Below are 20585 nucleotides of genomic sequence, written 5' to 3' on the forward strand. Positions count from 1 at the left end.
ATATTACCGCGAGATGCTTTATTGTATTGTATGTAGACATATGTGATATCATAAGCAACCATTACACCTTGTACATAGTGACATTTAAGTCTATTCTCTCCAGAATGTAGAACATAGGGATGCTTTAGGCTTTTACAGGTGATGTTACAAGTCTTAACTTTGGACAAAATATATATTATTGTTAATTGGAGATGGAGATTATGTTATGCTTACAGAGGAATGTTGTGGTATATTTTTCTACCCATGTCTGTATTATGAAGCTTATGTGTAATGACCATAAAAGACGAGATTAAAAAAAAATTACATGAACAACTATCTGCACTAAAACATTGACTCTGCATTTTTATTATGAACCTCAAAAATTATTTTCTCTGTTGATAAAGCAAAGGTCTCTGCACAAATTGTTCTCATTTACACAGAGAAAATGTTAGCCTCTTTATAATAAATAAATAAATAACCTTAAAAATTAAGTTTCAAAACCATACTGTAAACCTCCAATTATGACAGTGAAATTCCCTTTAAGTGTAGGGGGCTCTAAAAATACACAACTATATACACACACACATCTGCTTTAAATCGTGACCTTAAATGTCTGCAGCATCTAAAAAGGCTTTACTTAGTTTTCACAGTAGCATGCAAGGAACTTACAATTGCTTTAAAAAGGCATCTATACATTTGAGTCTCTAACACATTGCAGTTATTCATGATTTCTTCATTGTGTTCTTATAATACATTATGTGCTTACGTGTGGAAATGTGTTGCAGTGTTCATGCAAATACCTTAAATATTTCAATAGTGCAATAATACATGAAGCACCACTTACACAGAAGTCAGTTTCAGTCCAAGCAATTTTCAGTTGGTCAGTGTGGCAAATTTGAAAAGGAGCAAGATCCGCTTAGAGAACCTTTGTCCTCACAACTCTTGATCACATGGATTCTATTGGATCTGGATTTCACCCATGAAATTTGACCACACATTTATGCCATTGTTTTTGCAGTTATATGTGATCGACTTGCATAGTAAATCTTTGAATAAAAAAAATAAATAAAAAAAGGTCACTAGACTACCAAATATTTTTGAGAATTTCTTTCAAATGAAAGTTCTCCTTTATTGTTGACAAGTGTTTACAAAAACGAGTAGTGCATTTCAAAGAAACGAAAAATAAATTCAAATTTAGCCACTAGGAAAATAACCACCTGAAGCCTACATAAATACTTCACTCCAAAGTGTGCTTGTGCGAGCACACATACTCAAGTGCCAAGTGAAAAGTCCATTCAAGTTCAGTCATGAAACTCAGTACTTTGCCTCATTATGGACTCTTTGACTGAGCTTCGTGTTTGGAGAGAGAGAGAGTGTGTGTGTGTGCGTGCGTGCGTGCGTGTGTGTATGTACACGTGCGTGTCAGTAGTCCAATGGGGCCATAAGAAGTTGTAGCTCTTTGAAAGTGCTGCCATGACGACCAACCTGCTCTGCCCGGTTCTTCACTACATTACTGAGGTTCTTCAGCTGCTTATAGCACGCTTTACATTTCTGACGCCTGAAAAACAGTACAACAGTCCCATAAAAACCTATTCAAGTCTCATGAAAAAAAACCTGCTAATTCTGCATCTATTGGCTCATTAAAAGGCAAATTTTAACATTAACATTTTAATTAAACATACCATGCCTATGGCCAACAATGTAACAAATTTGACTAAACAGAGGGTCATCAGTAGATCAGCCAGCACACATTAAATGCTGAATAAAACTTTGATACATGGTTTAAATTCTCATTTAAATAAACAGCCACTGTTGTGAAAAAAAATAAAAACCTGGGTGTTTGTTTGGTACCAACCTCTCCTCTCGAGTAATATCCACTCCTACTGATGGAGGAGCAGTCAACGTGTCCGAGATTAATGGCCAAAACCGCTTCAGAATCAGTTTTAAAGACATACAACCAGTCTGTACATAACTGTAGGACAGGGAGAATGTGTTACTTGATCACTGCATTTGTACATTACTCCAATAAATGGCCATCTCAAAACCTTGCAGTGTTTACTTCCATAAATGTACGGTCAATGTATATAAATACAAATACAAATAAAAAGCTATGGTCCTAAAGGTGTTAAAATATCACACTCCATCAAAATACCCTTCAGAGTAGGGCTGGGCAATATGGCAAAAAAAAAAAAAAAAAAAAAAAAAAAAAACTCTTAAAATCTAGATTTTTCATATCAGTCAATAATGATAATTGGGTCAATATCACTGTAGGGTGCCTTTTGGTGTCCTGTACATAAAATAACTCATTTGCTATGATAACTTAGCCTAATATAACACACCCTTTCATAGTAATTTTTGTGTTACGTTTTTATATTCATAAAAGCATTACTTGGGGATCTTTAGATACACTTTCTAGATTGTTTTTTAGTCTTGTGTAAGAGGATGCGTGTTAGTTTGCTTTGTCCCATGCACTGCTCATTAAATTTGAATGAGAACAGAATAAAGTCAAATCATAAAATAAAACAAATTGTTTTCTATTAATATTTTGTTAATTTTTTTGTTAAACTCAATTTGAGTGTGTTGATCATTTGGTAATAAAAACGATATTTTTATAAAAAAAAAAAAAAAGTTTGTCCATGTCCCTTGAATGGTTGTCCACCCTGTCGTGTTGGGAAATCCGCCCATTTAAGAAAAGGCCATCCCCTTTAGTGACATCAGGACAGATTTTTTGTCTCTTCAGCGGAGGGAATTTCAACTGCTTAGGTGAATAAATTGGTGACTTTTCAATTGACAAATTCTCTTTGTATGAGTTTGCTTACTTGCTTTTCCAAAGCTTAACATGTCTACCCTGTCGGCATAAAATATGCCAGAAGTGATTAGAATACAGTATTTTCAAAATATGCAAGTTTAAATACCAAATTCTCATCAACAACTAGACAAAATATTTAGCTAGTCACAGTTTAAGCTAATACTCAAAATGTCCACCCTGTCGGCCATTTAGACTCGATAGATTGGACCGATGCGTGACAGGGTGGACTGAATGAAAATGAATGGGGAAGGGTTGGTATATCAATTTATTAGATTTTTTTTTTTTAGAAGTTGAATAAATGTTTCATTTTCATATTTTGTCATGATGTGCGTGTTCTGCATTATGCGTGCACCCGGTCATCTGGATATTTTACAATAATATTTTAAATAATAATTCAATCATATCTATATAATCCAGTGTGCAATAGCTAGGTGTGGGGGCAATAACATGCAAACAAAAAAAAAAACTGCATCCAAATATCACAGTCCCCCCCCCCAAAAAAGTGACTTGCATGAGTTTCTTTAAAAACACATGGTTTACATCAAATGTAAAATGGACAACATCAGAAAATATCATTTGCATCCTAATTTCGCAATGAAAATGTATTTAATAGTCCATGACAGGGTGGACATATCTTATGGTTTATGCTCCGAACAATGTCCCAATTATCTAAAAAAAATTAGAGCTCAGCTAAAATGTTTCTATAGTACTTGGGGTCTACTCTATGACAAAGTGAATGGGAAATTAAAAACCAAAATGTTTGAGTATTGTGAGGGTTGAAAGGCACTCTGGTGATATTGACCCAATTATCACAATACATTTCAAATCTTTTTTTCTTTCAAGTTTAAAGGCAGATTTTTGCTCCAAACTGAAAGCTATAGAAATCAGACTGTTAATCGTAGTTTTACTCTTTATGGTCAGAACACGACTTTTTTATTAGGGCCCAAGCCAGTAAGGCGCAGGGCCCTATTGTTCTTCTAAGGATTATTATTTTTTTATTTTTTTTTTTTATTTTTTATTTCAATCATCCGGGCACTTTTGGGGGCCTTAACGTGCCCGAAAACTCTCGAAAATTGGCACGCACATTGGAACCTGCGGCCATTAGGACGCCGCTGAGGCTGGGACCCGGGCGTGGCACAGGGGCTCTACGGCGCCCCCTGGAAAATTGTCAGAAAACTTGATGTATAGCTCACACATACTTGCACGTATTCATATGAAACTCGGTACACATATAGAACTCATTGAGCTGAACAACTTTCACGCTGCATGTCTTAGGCTCCGCCCAACAGGAAGTCGGCTATTCAGGGCTGTTTAAAAAGCGCATGCTCTGGAATTTGATATACTCCTCTGAGGATTTCCATACGATTGCCACCAAACTAGGTGAACATGATCTCAAGACATTGGGGACGCTAAATTGCGAAGATATTTTTGATATGTCGAACGGTTTGCCCGTGGCGAGGCGATGAAGTTATGGCGAAAAATGAGACCCAGGAAATGCCTAATAACGTCCACATACATTGTATGATGTAGATCAAACTCCAGTGGTTTGTTCGTTGTATGATGCCGATCGGATAGATGTGACTATTATGACTGAAAGTTATAGCGCCACCAACTGGCTGCAGGAAGTGTGTCGTTTTCAAAATGCTTTGAATTCAGCATCTTCTTTTTACTCGATTTGCTTCAAACTTCACCAGAATAATGTCAAAACACGGCCGATGTAAAACTGTGAAGGGAAGATTGATATCTAAAAGTATGTTGCCATGGCAACGTGTCAAAGTTGAAAATTCGTTTCTGGTGATTTTGAGGCAGATAACATGTTTAGAATGTCATGAAACTCAACACACATATCAGTATTAATGATAGTTAGACACTGGAAAAAGCTCATAAACGGGCGTGGAAGAGGCACTCTATAGCGCCACCTTTTGTCAAAAATGGGGGGGTTAGTTTTAGCTACAGACACCAAACTCGGTACATAAATTGTTCTTATTAATCCGGACAACTTTCTAATTTACAGTCATTAGCTACGACCAACAGGAAGTCGGCTATATTTATTTTAATGTGGGTTTTTTTTTAAAACGGGCTGTAAACAAATTAATACTCCTCCAAGCAGAAACACGGAAATCACACCAAACATTTTTTCTCGTGATGCCAAAATACTGAAGATGCTAAATTGCGGACGGATTTAGGATATCTTGAACGATGATTTAATGGAAATTTATTAAAGTTACAGTAAAAAAGAGAATTTTTTATTTTTTTTTATCTTTTAAGAGCAGCTTCCAAACACTTCATAAAAAATTACATACACAGAACAATACAGTCTGAGGATATGTGATTAATTTCATGAATTTACAATACACTATGCAGAGGAGAAAATTAAAAAACTATCAGCCTGCTTCTGAGTGAGAGCTCCTGCCACTGCTTCTGAGTGAGGGGTGGGGGTGGGGTGTTGTGGGGTGTGAGTGACTGTGTGGATTGAGCCAGTGGGTGAGAGAGAGAAAGAGAGAGAGAGAGGGTCTGTTTTTTAAAATCTTTTAAAAATGCTTATAAATCATTAAAGATTTTGATAACACTTTATAATAAGGTCTCAATTCTTAACATTAGGAAATGCATTAATTAACGTGAACTAACAATGAAAAATATATTTTTACAGCATGTTAATTCTTCCATGATAGTATGAACTAACAAAGAACAATTTTTTTTAAAGCATTTATTAATCTTTTTAATGTTAGAAAAATAATCATGTTCAAAAGATAAACTTTAAAATTTAATAATATATTAACACATTTTGGAATTAATATTGATCAACATTAAATGGTATATAATTATTAATGATTATATATATATATATATAATGATAGCTACAGACACCAAACTCGGTACATAAATTGTTCTTATTAATCCGGACAACTTTCTAATTTACAGTCATTAGCTACGACCAACAGGAAGTCGGCTATATTTATTTTAATGTGTTTTTTTTTTTTTTTAAACGGGCTGTAAACAAATTCATACTCCTCCAAGCAGAAACCAAAAATTCACACCAAACATTTTTTCACATGCCTCCAAGATACTGAAGATGCTACATTGCGGACCGATTTAGGATATCTTGAATGGTGATTTAATGGCAATTTATTAAAGTTACAGTAAAAAAGAACACTTTTTTTTTTTTTTTTTATCTTTTAAGAGCAGCTTCCAAACACTTCATAAAAAATTACATACACAGAACAATACAGTCTGAGGATATGTGATTAATTCATGAATTTACAAGACACTATGCAGAGGAGAACATTTTTAAACTTATCAGAGTTCTCCTGTCTCTGTGCTTCTAATGTGTGCGGTGGGTGACTGGGTGGGTGACTGACTGTGTGAGTTCAGTGAGTGTGGAGGGAGAGAGAGAGAGAGAGAGAGAGAGAGAGAGAGAGGGTCTGTTTAAACTTCTCAATAAAATCCTTAAAAAATGCTTATAAAGCATTAAAGGTTTTGATAACACTTTATAATGAAGTCTCATTTGTTAACAGTAGGGAATGCATTAATTAACATGAACTAACAATGAAAGATATATTTTTTACAGCATGTTAATTCTTCATTGATAGTATGAACTTACAACGAACTAACAATGAACAAAATATTTTTAATATTAGAAAAATAGTCATGCTCAAAAGATAAAACTTTCAAATTTAATAATATATTAACACATTTTGGAATTAATATTGATCAACATTAAATGGTATATAATTATTGTTGATGTTAACTAACAACAGTTAAATAATGTTGTTTTTTAACATTGGTTAATTCACAAATAACATTAAATATTAACAATATATTTTTTACTTTATTCATTTGTGTTAGTAAATTATTCATGTTAGTTAATGGAAAAATAAATAATTAAAAAATGCTTATAAATCATTAAAAGCTTTGGTAACTATAATAATTTCTCATTTGTTAACATTAGTAAATGCATTAACTAACATCAACTACCAATGAAAAATATATTTTCACAGAATTCCAAGTTTTATATGTTGTTCTGTGTGTGTGTGTTTCACAGAGTTGATGGTTTGGATTAACCCTTTAATTGCCGTATCCCTTAAAACCAAACTGCCAGAGGGTTACTGTGATGCGCGTGCTCGCTGGGCACCGTTTTATCGATGCCACCGGGGTGGCGTATGCTGACGGCTTGGGCCCGTCATCGCTGCTTGCAGCTATATTTTTTATTTATTTTTTTAAACACCTTCAGTCATTTTTCCTTAAAACAAAAACAACAAAAAAACACTTTCTTAGCTTCTGAATGTTCTAATGAGTGATTGTTTCAAATCATGAAACAGGTTTGTGTTGCCCAACTTTGATGACGTGCATCTTCAGCACAGTTTGCAGTGCAGGCTGCAATATTAATCAAATTTTATCTCCTAGAAATGCACATTTGACAGTAGCTTGAGTTGACAGCAGTAGTAGCTTCAGTCTAAATACAATTGTCTAAAGACACTTAGTGTAAATGCACAAACCCTATAACTTCATCAGAAAATACTGATTATATTCTATTACTCCTTTAATACATCTATTAATAATGTGATAAAATCTGATAAGAATATCCCACATTTCTGCCACAAATGCATGGTGCAGTTAGTAAATCCATGCTAAATGGCGATTTGTAGATTGAAAAGCTTTCTGACTGTATCATCTTTGCACAGCGTTTCTCCTGTTTTACAGCACTGTTTCATCTGGATTTAGTTTTAATCAGCAAATCATTGGTGTTCTTCACTGAATTCAAGAGCTTTACACTGGATCTCACAGCGCTGTTTAGTGGTCACCTGACCGACACTTTAAAATGAAACGGATATGCTTTAGTAAACTCGCGCTGCCGTTTTAACTTTGAGCCGAGTGGATAAACTGTCCGTGTAATGTGGTTCTAATGAGCAGCGCTGTTTCATTCTGCTTTCGGCACATAAACATTATACCTGTATTATATAATATTATATACAACTGTTGATATTGTTTTATGGAGGAAAATTATTGCGCGATAATTAACATTATTGGTTTTATCACCCAGCCCAACTTTAGAGACTATTACTACTACAGGTCCTTTTCAAAAAATTTGCATATTGTGATAAAGTTCATTATTTTCTGTAATGTACTGATAAACATTAGACTTTCATATATTTTAGATTCATAACAACACAACTGAAGTAGTTCAAGCCTTTTATTGTTTTAATATTGATGATTTTGGCATACAGCTCATGAAAACCCAAAATTCCTATCTCAAAAAATTAGCATATTTCATCCGACCAATAAAAGAAAAGTGTTTTTAATACAAAAAAAAGTCAACCTTCAAATAATTATGTTCAGTTATGCACTCAATACTTGGTCAGGAATCCTTTTGCAGAAATGACTGCTTCAATGCGGCGTGGCATGGAGGCAATCAGCCTGTGGCACTGCTGAGGTGTTATGGAGGCCCAGGATGCTTCGATAGCGGCCTTAAGCTCATCCAGAGTGTTGGGTCTTACGTCTCTCAACTTTCTCTTCACAATATCCCACAGATTCTCTATGGGGTTCAGGTCAGGAGAGTTGGCAGGCCAATTGAGCACAGTAATACCATGGTCAGTAAACCATTTACCAGTGGTTTTGGCACTGTGAGCAGGTGCCAGGTCGTGCTGAAAAATGAAATCTTCATCTCCATAAAGCTTTTCAGCAGATGGAAGCATGAAGTGCTCCAAAATCTCCTGATAGCTAGCTGCATTGACCCTGCCCTTGATAAAACACAGTGGACCAACACCAGCAGCTGACATGGCACCCCAGACCATCACTGACTGTGGGTACTTGACACTGGACTTCAGGCATTTTGGCATTTCCCTCTCCCCAGTCTTCCTCCAGACTCTGGCACCTTGATTTCCGAATGACATGCAAAATTTGCTTTCATCCGAAAAACGTACTTTGGACCACTGAGCAACAGTCCAGTGCTGCTTCTCTGTAGCCCAGGTCAGGCGCTTCTGCCGCTGTTTCTGGTTCAAAAGTGGCTTGACCTGGGGAATGCGGCACCTGTAGCCCATTTCCTGCACACGCCTGTACACGGTGGCTCTGGATGTTTCTACTCCAGACTCAGTCCACTGCTTCCGCAGGTCCCCCAAGGTCTGGAATCGGTCCTTCTCCACAATCCTCCTCAGGATCCGGTCACCTCTTCTCGTTGTGCTGCGTTTTCTGCCACACTTTTTCCTTCCCACAGACTTCCCATTGAGGTGCCTTGATACAGCACTCTGGGAACAGCCTATTCGTTCAGAAATTTCTTTCTGTGTCTTACCCTCTTGCTTGAGGGTGTCAATGATGGCCTTCTGGACAGCAGTCAGGTCGGCAGTCTTACCCATGATTGCGGTTTTGAGTAATGAACCAGGCTGGAAGTTTTTAAAAGCCTCAGGAATCTTTTGCAGGTGTTTAGAGTTAATTAGTTGATTCAGATGATTAGGTTAATAGCTCGTTTAGAGAACCTTTTCATGATATGCTAATTTTTTGAGATCGGAATTTTGGGTTTTCATGAGCTGTATGCCAAAATCATCAATATTAAAACAATAAAAGGCTTGAACTACTTCAGTTGTGTTGTAATGAATCTAAAATATATGAAAGTCTAATGTTTATCAGTACATTACAGAAAATAATGAACTTTATCACAATATGCTAATTTTTTGAAAAGGACCTGTATAGACATAGACCGGTCATAACCATTAATAAGTCACCTTTCATATTTGCTCTGCAGCAATTCCTCAATCTGTGGCAAGATAGACGTGCAGAGGTCCAATTTCCACAGTGATCTGAAAAATAACTTCTTTTATTATAACTTCTGCTAAAATGATGGTGGGACAGGAGAAGGGAGTGATAAAGTGTGTGGATGCTTACGGTTTGAGGTTGATTATGTTAAGGATGTCCACCACAATAGAAAGATCATTCATAGATACCGCTGAATCCAGGGAAGTCTGGGCAACATGAAGGGAAATGCAAACACTGCTTTTAGTGTACTGCTGCTTTCAATAATAGCCCATTACAGCATTTACTAGATTACAATCAAGAAATACATTTTCGATGTGCAGCAGTAAATGTATCCATCAGCCAGTAACAGAGCTCTCATTACGTTCTGTCTGTCCCACAATTTATCAAAGCTCATCAGCTTGAGTGCTGTTGTACTTACCTTGACATCACCACTGGCCCAGACGGAGCGTACTGTGTCCAGGTTTTTATATCGACTGGTCAGCATAACGCACATGGTGTCATGGCCTTTTCGGATCTGTGCTAATGCCTCATCATCTCCCATCACGCTGGCTTTGGCATTTCGTGCATGCTGTTAAAACAGACATTACTCAGAATCATTCAGCATTTTACATACTGGTACAAAAGCAGTCAGTACAGTGCCCTTTTAAAAGGTACCAATGTGTGCATTTCAAGTATTATGATCCATATAGTTCTAGGAACTAGCCAGCATAGTGGTACCTAGAGAACCAATTTCTTCCTCAGGCCGTTTTCCTAATTACATTCACACCTGTAGCAGGAACTCTGAAGTGGCCGAAAATGACATCTTTATTTCATGCCATTTACAAACATCAACAAAAGCGAATGGAGAACGCAGTGACCAGAGTTGTTTGTTGCATGTTGTGGGTTTCGTGACAAGAGAATTTACGTGATTGAAAGAGCATGAAAATCTGAGAAATTGCAGAACATATCGATGCCGAGAAAACATGCAGTTATCGCCGTTTTCCATGTTTGTGGAGTAAATATTTTTATACTGCTTTTTAAAAGTGCCGGGTAGGTCGGCGCCAATAGTTAATGCACCGACATACAGCACAACTGTGCTCACGGCAACCAGAGTTTGAATCCCGGCTCGTGGTCCTTTGCTGAGTCCGCTCCCCTCTCTCTTCATCCAATGCTTTCCTGTCTACTCTACACGGTCCTTTCCAAATAAAAAGGCATAACGGGTGTTTCATATGCATTTGTCCAGTCAGCATACACTTACGTCACTAGTAGTTAATACAGAACTGTTTAGACCCTACTCTGAAGTAGGAGTTAATTTAGTTCCTCCAAATAGAGTTGCTAATACTACATTCCTAGTTCCTGTGGTGCGAACATGCCAAAAAGCGGGAACTACTGCCAATAGTTCTAGGAACTATGAAAAGGTTCCTCCGTTGACCTTAACACACAAATGAATAGCACCCTGGACTGGTGACAGCTGACTCTGGCAATATTAACGAACACACATAGTATATCCTAGCGCACTGTTCTTTAGTATTTTTTTAGAGACAAATTGGGAGTGATGAAGTATTTTGCTATCTTTATCAACAAAGCCACACATGGATCCATTCAGGGTTATGAGCATTACCATAGAAACAGAAAATTATCAAAAGGACGTGAACAGCTCCAGCAGCTCCAAGAATCTCTAATAATTACAGCAATTCAGACACTACATGAATGCAGCATAATACAAAAGTGAATCATCTTAAGGGAACAATAGTGCTAGACAGTAACATTAAACATCCATTGAACTCACAGAAAGGAACTCCCCTGCATTGAGGCCAATTGGTTCATTACGTGTCGAGAAGATGATTCCTGTAGAAGGTTTAGGTTTGGTGGTCGTAACCACAGGACGAGAGGGAGAGGTCACTGATGTGGTCACCACAGCTACTGGACGGGGAGCAGCAGCGATCACAGTTGGTTCAACTCTTTGTACTGGAGTAGAGGAGATAACGGGACCTTTCAACTGTCCTGCCTGAAAATACAGTCATCATAAATAACCTACACTTATGACTTCATCAAGAGACATTTAAGAAATGGAAAACCTACCCTGTCTATTACTGGAGTTACAATCTTAACTGCCGGGCCAGGTTTCTCTAGTACACTCTCTGAGAAAGAGTGGTCTAGGGGAGCTGGGAAGGGTTCAGTTCTTTTAGGTGGTGTACGTGCTGCATGGAAAAGCGGAGCAGGAATGACCAAGAAACAAGAGAATTAGATTATATACCATGGCACATGTAAAGCAGCATGTGTGAAAATTGCCTAACCTATTGTATTTTGTGCATCTAAAACTCACAGATGACACTGCGTGGCTGAAAGATCTCTTTATAATCTTCTGGGTTGGTGATTTCTGCACTGCTCTCTTTGTCTTCTTTCTCATCCTCACTGCTAGGACTTCTCCTCTCTCCTTCTGGACTCCGGCGATCAGCCTCTGAACTCTGTTTCATCCTACACAAGATCAGCATTCTTACATGCATTTGAAAATAATATCAGACAACCCTACTCCTAAGCTTTTTTTTTTCATTGAGATATATATATATATATATATATATATATATATATATATATATATATATATATATATATATATATATGAAGATATAGATTCAATTCATGTTTCAGTTCGATAATATTTTTAACTTTAAAACCCTCATCTGTCCCTCGGGTCAAAATGACCCGAAACTGATTTTCAAAGATTTTTTAAAAATCGACCGTTGATCGTTATGATACGAGACTTCTTGACTTTTGTCACACTTGCACCGGGAACACACAAAAAAAATGGAGTGGATTCGAAGTTTATGTGGGTGTTACCAAAAAAAAAAACAAAAAAAAAAAAAAAAAAAAAAAAAGTGTCAATTTGACCCAGAGCCAAAAAAAAAAAAGCATAGAATTTATGAAAAATTTTTAATTGAGTTGTCACTTGATCACGGAGTACACACACAAAAATTTGAGTCGTTTCCATTTTATGTGGGTGTAATAAAACGTAAAAAAATAAAAATTACCATACAAAATGTGACGATCCAGAAAAGATGCATACCCAAACGAAGGGCTGAGACTAGAATGTCCCCAATGCAGAGGAAAAAAAAACATCCATACACACACACAAACATGGAACACACACACTCCCATAGACATAACAAATAATGTTTCTGCTGGGAAATTAATATGATTGCCTTTTTGACCAAACACAGTTACATTTTAGTTATGAGGTGAAGACCAATCATTTGATATATTTATATTTTTAAATCTCTTTTATATTACATATGAAAAATTATGGATATGCATGTTTAGATTAAAATACAGTAATTTTTTTTTTCTTTTTTACAAAATAGTGTGAGAGTATATATATATATATATATATATATATATCTGAAAGCTAAATGAAGCCTCAAGTTGGTGTAGTTTTAAAGATTTCACATCTTGAGCTCAGTTCAGAATCTCCATAGGGTTCAAAAGGCCCATCTAGTCGCTGAAAATATAAATGCAATTTTTTGTCATTTTTTCCAGCCAGATGGCCGCAGACACTCAGTGACCCAGTTCCTGATGGATCATGATGTTTAAAGTAGAAATTGTGTATTTTTTTTTTATGAACAAAATGCAAATGCTTATTTTCATTTTTTTTTAATTCCAAAATTTAAGAAACAAATCACCAAAAAAACAAAACCTACATAAATAGAAAAAACTTCAGGACCGAGGAAAAAAAAAAAAAAAAACTTTGGATGGCCTTCGGGCCATTTTGACCCACGAGGGACACTTTTGTTATAGGTTCAGGACAGGTGAGGGCTAAAAGTAGTCTCTTATGCACACAAAAGACATGTACTGGTAATGTTTTTTTTGTTAGTTTGTTTCCAAAATCCTTTGAATAGAGTTCAAAAGAACAGCATTTGTGAAATAGAATTCTTTTGTAACAATGTAAAAGCCTTTCTGGTTAATTTAATGAATCTTTAAATAATAATTTATAAAAAGCACAATTTAGATTTAAGCTTTTAATTTATATGTTAAAGCAAATGCCTTCAAGGTAAACATTTTCTAGGTTCATGCACTCTCTGGGAACCCTTTGAACACTTAAGGCTCCAATATACTTCAAACGAAGTTCGTTTTCGTCCTTCGTTTCAGGGCAAAAAAAGTATATAGTTTTCGAACATTCCTGCTGGAGGCGGGGTGTAGATTAATGTAAACGTGTCGCGACGCTTGGTGTATCTAGCTCTTTTATTAAACTGGATAAATTACACGTTTTTAGATTTTATGTGTTGTCATAATTTGATAAAAACAAAGGTTTATTGTATGTTCTTTTGGCATTTTTTTTAAACCTTTTAAATTTGCTTATTGAAACAACAACAGCAGCATGGTGTAACATTTATTTGAAACACATCATGTATTTGGTATTGCTACCTTATATCTTTACGCTTTCATTTCGTTCTTTTCATGGCTTTGGAAAACTTGAAATCTGGTGTTTCTCTACGCTGCTTTTTGCATAACTCCGGGTCATCGACACCAAGCTTCGTTGCAATTTCTTTCTAAGAATTAAATACTTTCTCAGAATCTTTAAAATCTCTCCACGAGAGATCGTACAGGTGCAGATATATCTGTGGCAGCTCATGCTGACTTTCTTTTCCAGAAGTGACATTCCAAGGTCTACATGAGTGGATGTAACAAATCAGACAAAGACAAAAAGAAAATCTCACTCCTGTCCAGTGCAGGATGTAGTGGGTCGCTCGTAATTCCGCCTTAGTGTTGTTCCCATTGCAGATGTGGGAGCTGGGATCGGCTTGTCCTCAATCAGCCCTTGGATCACAGATCCTGACTTCTTCACTCGATTGAGATCAACAATGTACCAGCTCACATTATTTTGACTGTAGGATACAGCAATCTATTCAAGAGACAGATAGAAACCGTTAAAATGCATTTTTAAAGCTTTCCACCAAAAGAGTTTCTCAGAAAGCGTTTCTGGTCAGATGGCCCCTGTACACGTCTTCAGAGATCAGAGTGGAAATGGTCACCACGGACCTCTCCCACCAAACAGGTTCATTTAATCATCCCAGAAAGCAAGAGAAACGCAAGTTCACAAAATAGTACAGCTCCCACTCACGTCTGTATGTAAAGTGAAAAAGAAAGATTATGTATAAAAGTGCAAACCATTTGGTTGTTGCTGATGGCCAGGTCAGATACTTTGCCCCAGCCTACATGCACTACATCAAAGCAGCGGTCAGGCTCCCAACCATACACTCGTAGTGTGTTCTCAGAGCCGCTGTACAAGCAGCTACCATCAGGATTAAACAATATACTCCTGCAAAAAGGCAGAGAATTCAGCTAGGGGTCAAACAGAGAAAAACAAACATATCCAGACTGGAAAACAGATAACCACCTCACAACTCCCGTCTCGCCCTCTGACGAGCCAATTATGTTGAATTTCTCCAGGTCCCACAGCTTAACAGTCCTGCAGCAAATATACAAAACACATAAAGAGGGTGCCAGAGATAAACATGGGCAAAAGCAGCACTGAACACATTTAATTTAAGCCTCATCTATAAGCATTATTTACAGATGGACAAACACAACCTCACACACAGAAAAACACTTAGTACCGATCTGCACTCCCAGAGGCGAGCAGGTACTCATTGGGGTGGAATTGCACAACATTGACTGCTGATGTGTGTAATGTGAATTCAGTGATCATCTTGCCTGCTATCAGATCCCACAGCTAGACGGGGAACAGAATATGTATACACATTAAAAAAACAAAACTCCTTTTCATTCAGCCAAGCAAGATCACTTCCAAAAGTGAGATGGACAGCACAGTTCTCACCTTTACTGTGCTGTCATCACTGGCTGAAGCAAGCCATTTCCCATCAGGACTGAAGGCTAGACAGCGCACAGCCTGAGTGTGACCCTGCCAAGAGACAGTCATATTAACAACAAGCAAGGCCAATCACATTCATTAAGAGCTTGAGCATATGTAACAGATAAGAGACACTTTCCAAACTAAAGTGCTTTAAAAAAGAAAAAAAACCTCTTCATAAGTGCCATTAATGCCTTTAAAAGTCTTTGTTTAAAAGCTAAAGTGCATAAACCAAAGGCTGAATCTAGCAACAAGACACAAAACAGACATTGTGCAAAACAGTAGAGTAAGAGATAGAGAGCGCCTCACTAATCCACAGATTAATCATGTGTTCAGACACAACTGAGTGTTAAGGGTGATTAGCCTGGCTTCTGATTGCACACACACACACGCCAGCCTTGTACTTACCTTATATCTGAATACACATCCTTTCCTTCTCACATCCCACAACTAGACAAGAAATAAAATAAAGACATGAAAATTAATCTTTCAAAAAATACACGGCGATATATCAGCTTATCAGTAAATGAGAGAGAATCAATTTTTCTCTTTACAGCATTCAAGGCAAATGCATTTAACACACCTTAATATTGCTATCCACAGAGCCAGACGCCAGGTATTCTCCCATGGGGTGGAAGTCCAGACTGCAGATACTGGCTTTGTGCCCCATCAAAGTGCGCAGAACTTATATATAAAACAAAATTAATTTAGCAATAGGTAAACATACTCTGAAAAAGTTGCTCAAAAAGTGTTTCTGGTCAGATGGCCCCTGTTTGTCTTCAAGGATCAGAGTGGAAGGATCACTACGGGACCTCTTCCACCAAACAGGTTCATTTAATCATCCCAGAAAGTGAGAGGAACACCATTACTACATCTTTGTGAAATAGCATTGTTTTTCATCTTGTTTTTCAACAGCTCTACAGCAAATGTTGGCCTGGCACCCATCAGTGTACAGAACATCAATTCAGTTATAAGAATTAACAATTTTTAACACATTTTTAACAATGACTTATCAATTAAGGTTTATTGGGTCAATCTCAAAGCCTGTCAAGAAATTTCTGCCTCATTTCATCCCATAACCCTAAAGAATTCTTTTTTTCCATAAATGAAATGAAGTCTATATTTAGGACCATTACAATATTTTTACAGAACCACTTTGAATTTAAGTTTGTTTCTTAATTTCTGACATAAATACACAGCGGACTCCCAATATAAAGTGGGACCCTAATTTCCTCATTTTGGAGATCAACATAAGCTCCACATTTTCTTTACTGGTTTCAAGAGAATGCCCCAGTTTCTTATTATAGATTTTGTGTTAACCAAAGTGCAAAAGCTGCAGCACAAACCACTTACTTTTAGCAGCCTCCAAATCCCAAAGCCGGAGAGAGCCAGACTGAGAACCGGCCACCACACGCTCTTCAGAACTGTTGAACTGGATACACTCCACTGGGCTGGTGTGGCCCGTGAGACTCTACAGAACACAGACAAACACTGCATCAAATAGCTGCGAGACACTTAATTCTCTCCAATAAACACATAACAGAGGGTTTTACCATAATGCAGTTTGGTTTGCTGACAGCCCAGATATTGACTCTGCAGTCCTCGCCGCCAGTGGCCAGCAAACGACCAGACGATTTCCCCAACACCAGTGAAGACACACTGCTGGAGTGAGCCACAATCTCCTCTGAACAACACGTATGAAAAAGCCAGTCACAATTACCACAACTTCAAATGGAGATCCTGACTATTTAAGTATTAATACATTCTGTTGTGTACTCACGAAGTTTCCATGATGTTATAGTTGTGCTGGTGAGAGCCATCGTGATGATCATGTGATTGGGTCAACTCACTATGCTCATTTCACCAACACCTATGTCAGGGATGCGACGATGTTATTTCTTCTCTGTCCATCTGTCTATAAGAAAAAACTAAATTGATGCAAGCTTTTTTTATTTTACTGAATTTTAAAACATTTTTAACCATTTCATGAACTTGCTTAAGTTTTTACAGAAAATTTTCAATTTTCACTTTTTTTTCTCTTGAAAACATTTCAAAACATTTAATGAATGGCTCGGTTATTCTTAATTTCTTCAGAATATCAACATATGTATCTTAGTCCAAAAGTCTTTGAGGTTAACTGATATAACTGTATCTGGAAAATAGTGATCTGAGACATTGTATTATGTTGAACATCAACGTTTTTGTGCCTATGTTAATGAATAATTTGTAGAGACTTTAATTTGCTGAGTAAATCGTTTTTATTTTAGGAGTGAAGTAATATAATTAGACCTTTGGGGTAAGACTTGCGTATCATGTCGTTACTAATGCTTTTTTAAATTTAATTTAAATTTAATACTCATTGCAATTCATTAGGTTACTCAATTTCATGAATCAGATGTACATTTCCGACATCGATATGTGTTAAACCCTACAGCCTAATTAAGTAAACATTTAATTTTAAATCATAGTGTTGCCATTATGACTTTATTATATTATTGAAATTATAACACCGGCAACTAAACAATAGTTTATTATTATGCCTGTGTGCAAGTCATATACACTCCCCTCCAAAAGTATTGGAACAGTGAGGCCAATTCCTTTATTTTTGCTGTAGACTTCAAACATTTGGGTTTGACATCAAAAGATGAATATCAGAAATAGATTTACATGCCAGCTTTTATTTCCAGGTATTTACATCTGGATCTGACACACAACTTAGAAGATATCACCTTTTGTTTGAACCCACCCATTTTTCATGCGAGCAAAAGTATTGGAACAGATAGAATTGACATAGATTAAAGTGAAAAAGACTTAATATTTAGTTGCAAACAAAAACTGCATCAAGCCTGTGACCCATTGACGTCGCCAAACGTTTCCATTCTTTTGTGATGCTTTTCCAGGCAGCCCAGCCTCTTTCAGTTGTTGTTTGTTTAGAGGGGATACCCCCTTCAGTCTCCTCTTTAGCAGGTAAAAGGCATGCTCTATAGGGTTTAAGTCTGGAGATTGACTTGGCCAGTCTAAAACCTTCCACTTCTTGCCCCTGATGAGCTCCTTTGTTGTTTTTGCAGTGTGTTTTGGGTCATTATCTTGCTGCAAGATGAAGGATCTCCCAATAAGTTTGGTTGCATCTTTCTTTAAATTGGCAGAGAAAATGTTTCTGTAGACTTCCAAGTTCATTTTGCTGCTGCCATCATGTTACATCAATGAAGATTAATGAGCCCGTCCCTGAAGAAGCCATGCAAGCCCAAGCCATGACATTATCTCCACTGTGTTTCACAGATGAGCTTGTATGTTGTATTGGGATCATGAGCAGATCCTTTCCTTCTCCAAACTTTAGCCTTTCCATCACTTTGGTAAAGGTTAATCTTTGTCTCATCAGTCCATAAAACTTTGTCCCAGAATTTTTGAGGCTCATCTCTGTACTTTTTGGCAAATTCCAGCCTGGCCTTCCTATTCTTCTTGCTAATGAGTGGTTTGCATCTTCTGGTGTAGCCTCTGTACTTTTGTTCATGAAGTCTTCTGCGAACAGTAGATTGTGATACCTTCACTCCTGCCCTCTGGAGGTTGTTGCTGATCTCACTTACAGTTGTTTTAGGGTCTTTCCTGACAGCTCTCACAATGTTTCTGTCATCAACTGCAGTTGTTTTCCTTGGTCAACCTGTTCGATGTCTGTTACTTCGTACACCAGTGGCTTCTTTCTTCAGGACATTCCAAATGGTTGAAATGGCTATGGCCAATGTGTGTGCAATGGTTTGACTGATTTTCCTTCTCTCAGCTTCGCAATTGCTTGTTTTTCACCCATAGACAGCTCTCTGGTTTTCATGTTGGTTACACCTCTTAACTATAGATGAAGTTTGAACAGGAAAACCCCAAATCTGAAACTGAGCGTAGACATTCAGTGCCAATTATTGTTTGAATATTCACGGTGATGGGACACACCTGGGCAACAAACTACACCTGTCAGTCACATGTTCCAATACTTTTGCTCACATGAAAAATGGGTGGGTTCAAACAAAAAGTGATAAAAGTTGTGTCAGATCCAGATGTAAATACCTGGAAATAAAAGCCGGCATCTAAATCTCTTTCTGATATTCATCTTTTGATGTCAAACCCAAATGTTTTCAGTCTACAGCAAAAATAAAGGAATTGGCCTCACTTGGTTATTGAGTTAGTTACTAAATTGTAAAGTACAAACAAGATCAGCGAGGGTTGGCTTCTTGTCCCGGGTAGGGGGTCAGGTTACTTACCTCAATAGTAAATGCACCTTGTTCTTTAGACCTAATAACACCAATTAAAGCAGTGATTCGGTGTAAAATCATGTTTATCACGACAGCGGTCAAATGCAAGGCGTTTATGGACAAAGAGCAGCCAGGTATCGCCGTTTCAAACTATGATCTTTCACGCTGAAACCTAACCTTATTAGTCTAACAATTATGCACACAAACATATTCTACAACGTACATAAAGTCCGAAACTGGAGCAAGATAAATATCCAGTTAACGTTAGTCACTTTGCCACGCGAGTCTGTATCACAGCTAAATTAGCAGTTGTAACTTGTGTGAAAATTAGCAATTGATCGCTTTCAAATGTACTTTCGATCATTATCTCTTTCTAACTCTGTTAAAAGCTTGACTAACAAGTCATTCTAATAAACATAGTAACAGGTTAGAGACTTAAACCTGTTTTTGTTGGAGAACTTTCCGCTTAGTTAGCTTTGCTACGTGGCTAACGAACTCATCTGAACTGTCACGTAAACAAATACCCTGCATTTAACGTTACCTGGTTGCCTTTATCTGTTCTGTGATGCTGTTAAAGTCCAGAGACCGTTGATGTATATTTATGAGATGAAAGTTGACGACAAAACACTCGACCGATAAACATCGACCCACTTAAATTTTGCTATTGTCATGTTTCTGATTAGTTGCTAACGTTAGCGGTAGCTTAGCAACAGTTCTCCTTACCTTCCTTGTGCTGATGACGGTCAGTCTGGGTTAAATAGGGACTCTCGTGGCTGAAGTCTGCCGATAGACAGATCAGATCAGCTCTAATGAGAAAAAAAGATTAGTTTAGGTTTAGGACGAGAAAAGATCCGAGTGCGCGCATTTCAGCGTGCGCATGCGCAGTGGAACTATGGCAACTAGCCACATTAATACAGTCGTTCTCGATCTTGGTTCTGCAGCAGCTTCATTTAACACATATGAT

The 20585-nt window shown here is 37.3% G+C and overlaps 1 protein-coding gene across 2 annotated transcripts; it reads right to left on the reverse strand.

Moving 5' to 3' along the window:
* Positions 1–318: 318 nt before the first annotated feature.
* Positions 319–20536, reverse strand: LOC306872010 (katanin p80 WD40 repeat-containing subunit B1). 2 transcript variants are annotated; one of them, XM_079420323.1, is made up of 19 exons: positions 20345–20536; positions 17164–17298; positions 16937–17067; positions 16737–16854; positions 15967–16067; positions 15792–15833; positions 15351–15434; positions 15130–15245; positions 14910–14981; positions 14681–14831; positions 14230–14414; positions 11841–11992; positions 11597–11715; positions 11304–11522; positions 9954–10103; positions 9665–9741; positions 9505–9579; positions 1835–1951; positions 319–1537 (listed from the first exon to the last, which is right to left on the reverse strand). In XM_079420323.1, exons 2-19 carry the CDS (start codon positions 17213–17215, stop codon positions 1402–1404), a joined length of 2097 nt encoding a protein of 698 aa, XP_079276449.1. In that variant the 5' UTR covers positions 17216–17298; positions 20345–20536; the 3' UTR covers positions 319–1401. The 2 variants fall into 2 exon arrangements, with proteins under 2 accessions (XP_079276449.1, XP_079276450.1); XM_079420324.1 differs by having other exon boundaries at positions 17164–17311; positions 20345–20507.
* Positions 20537–20585: the final 49 nt, after the last annotated feature.

The sequence above is a fragment of the Barbus barbus genome (assembly GCF_936440315.1).
Source record: "Barbus barbus genome assembly, chromosome: 1".
Taxonomy (NCBI): Eukaryota; Metazoa; Chordata; class Actinopteri; order Cypriniformes; family Cyprinidae; genus Barbus; species Barbus barbus.

What these genes read in the sequence shown, in the direction of transcription:
- LOC306872010 (XM_079420323.1), bottom strand. Translation starts at nt 17,215, where the DNA reads ATGATCATCACGATGGCTCTCACCAGCACAACTATAACATCATGGAAA. An exon ending in ACATCCTGCACTGGACAGGA is followed by an intron (nt 11,993 to 14,229) that starts GTGAGATTTTCT and finishes GATCTTGTGTAG; the next exon opens with GATGAAACAGAGTTCAGAGG. An exon ending in CTGCAGAGCAAATATGAAAG is followed by an intron (nt 1,952 to 9,504) that starts GTGACTTATTAA and finishes CCTGTCCTACAG; the next exon opens with TTATGTACAGACTGGTTGTA.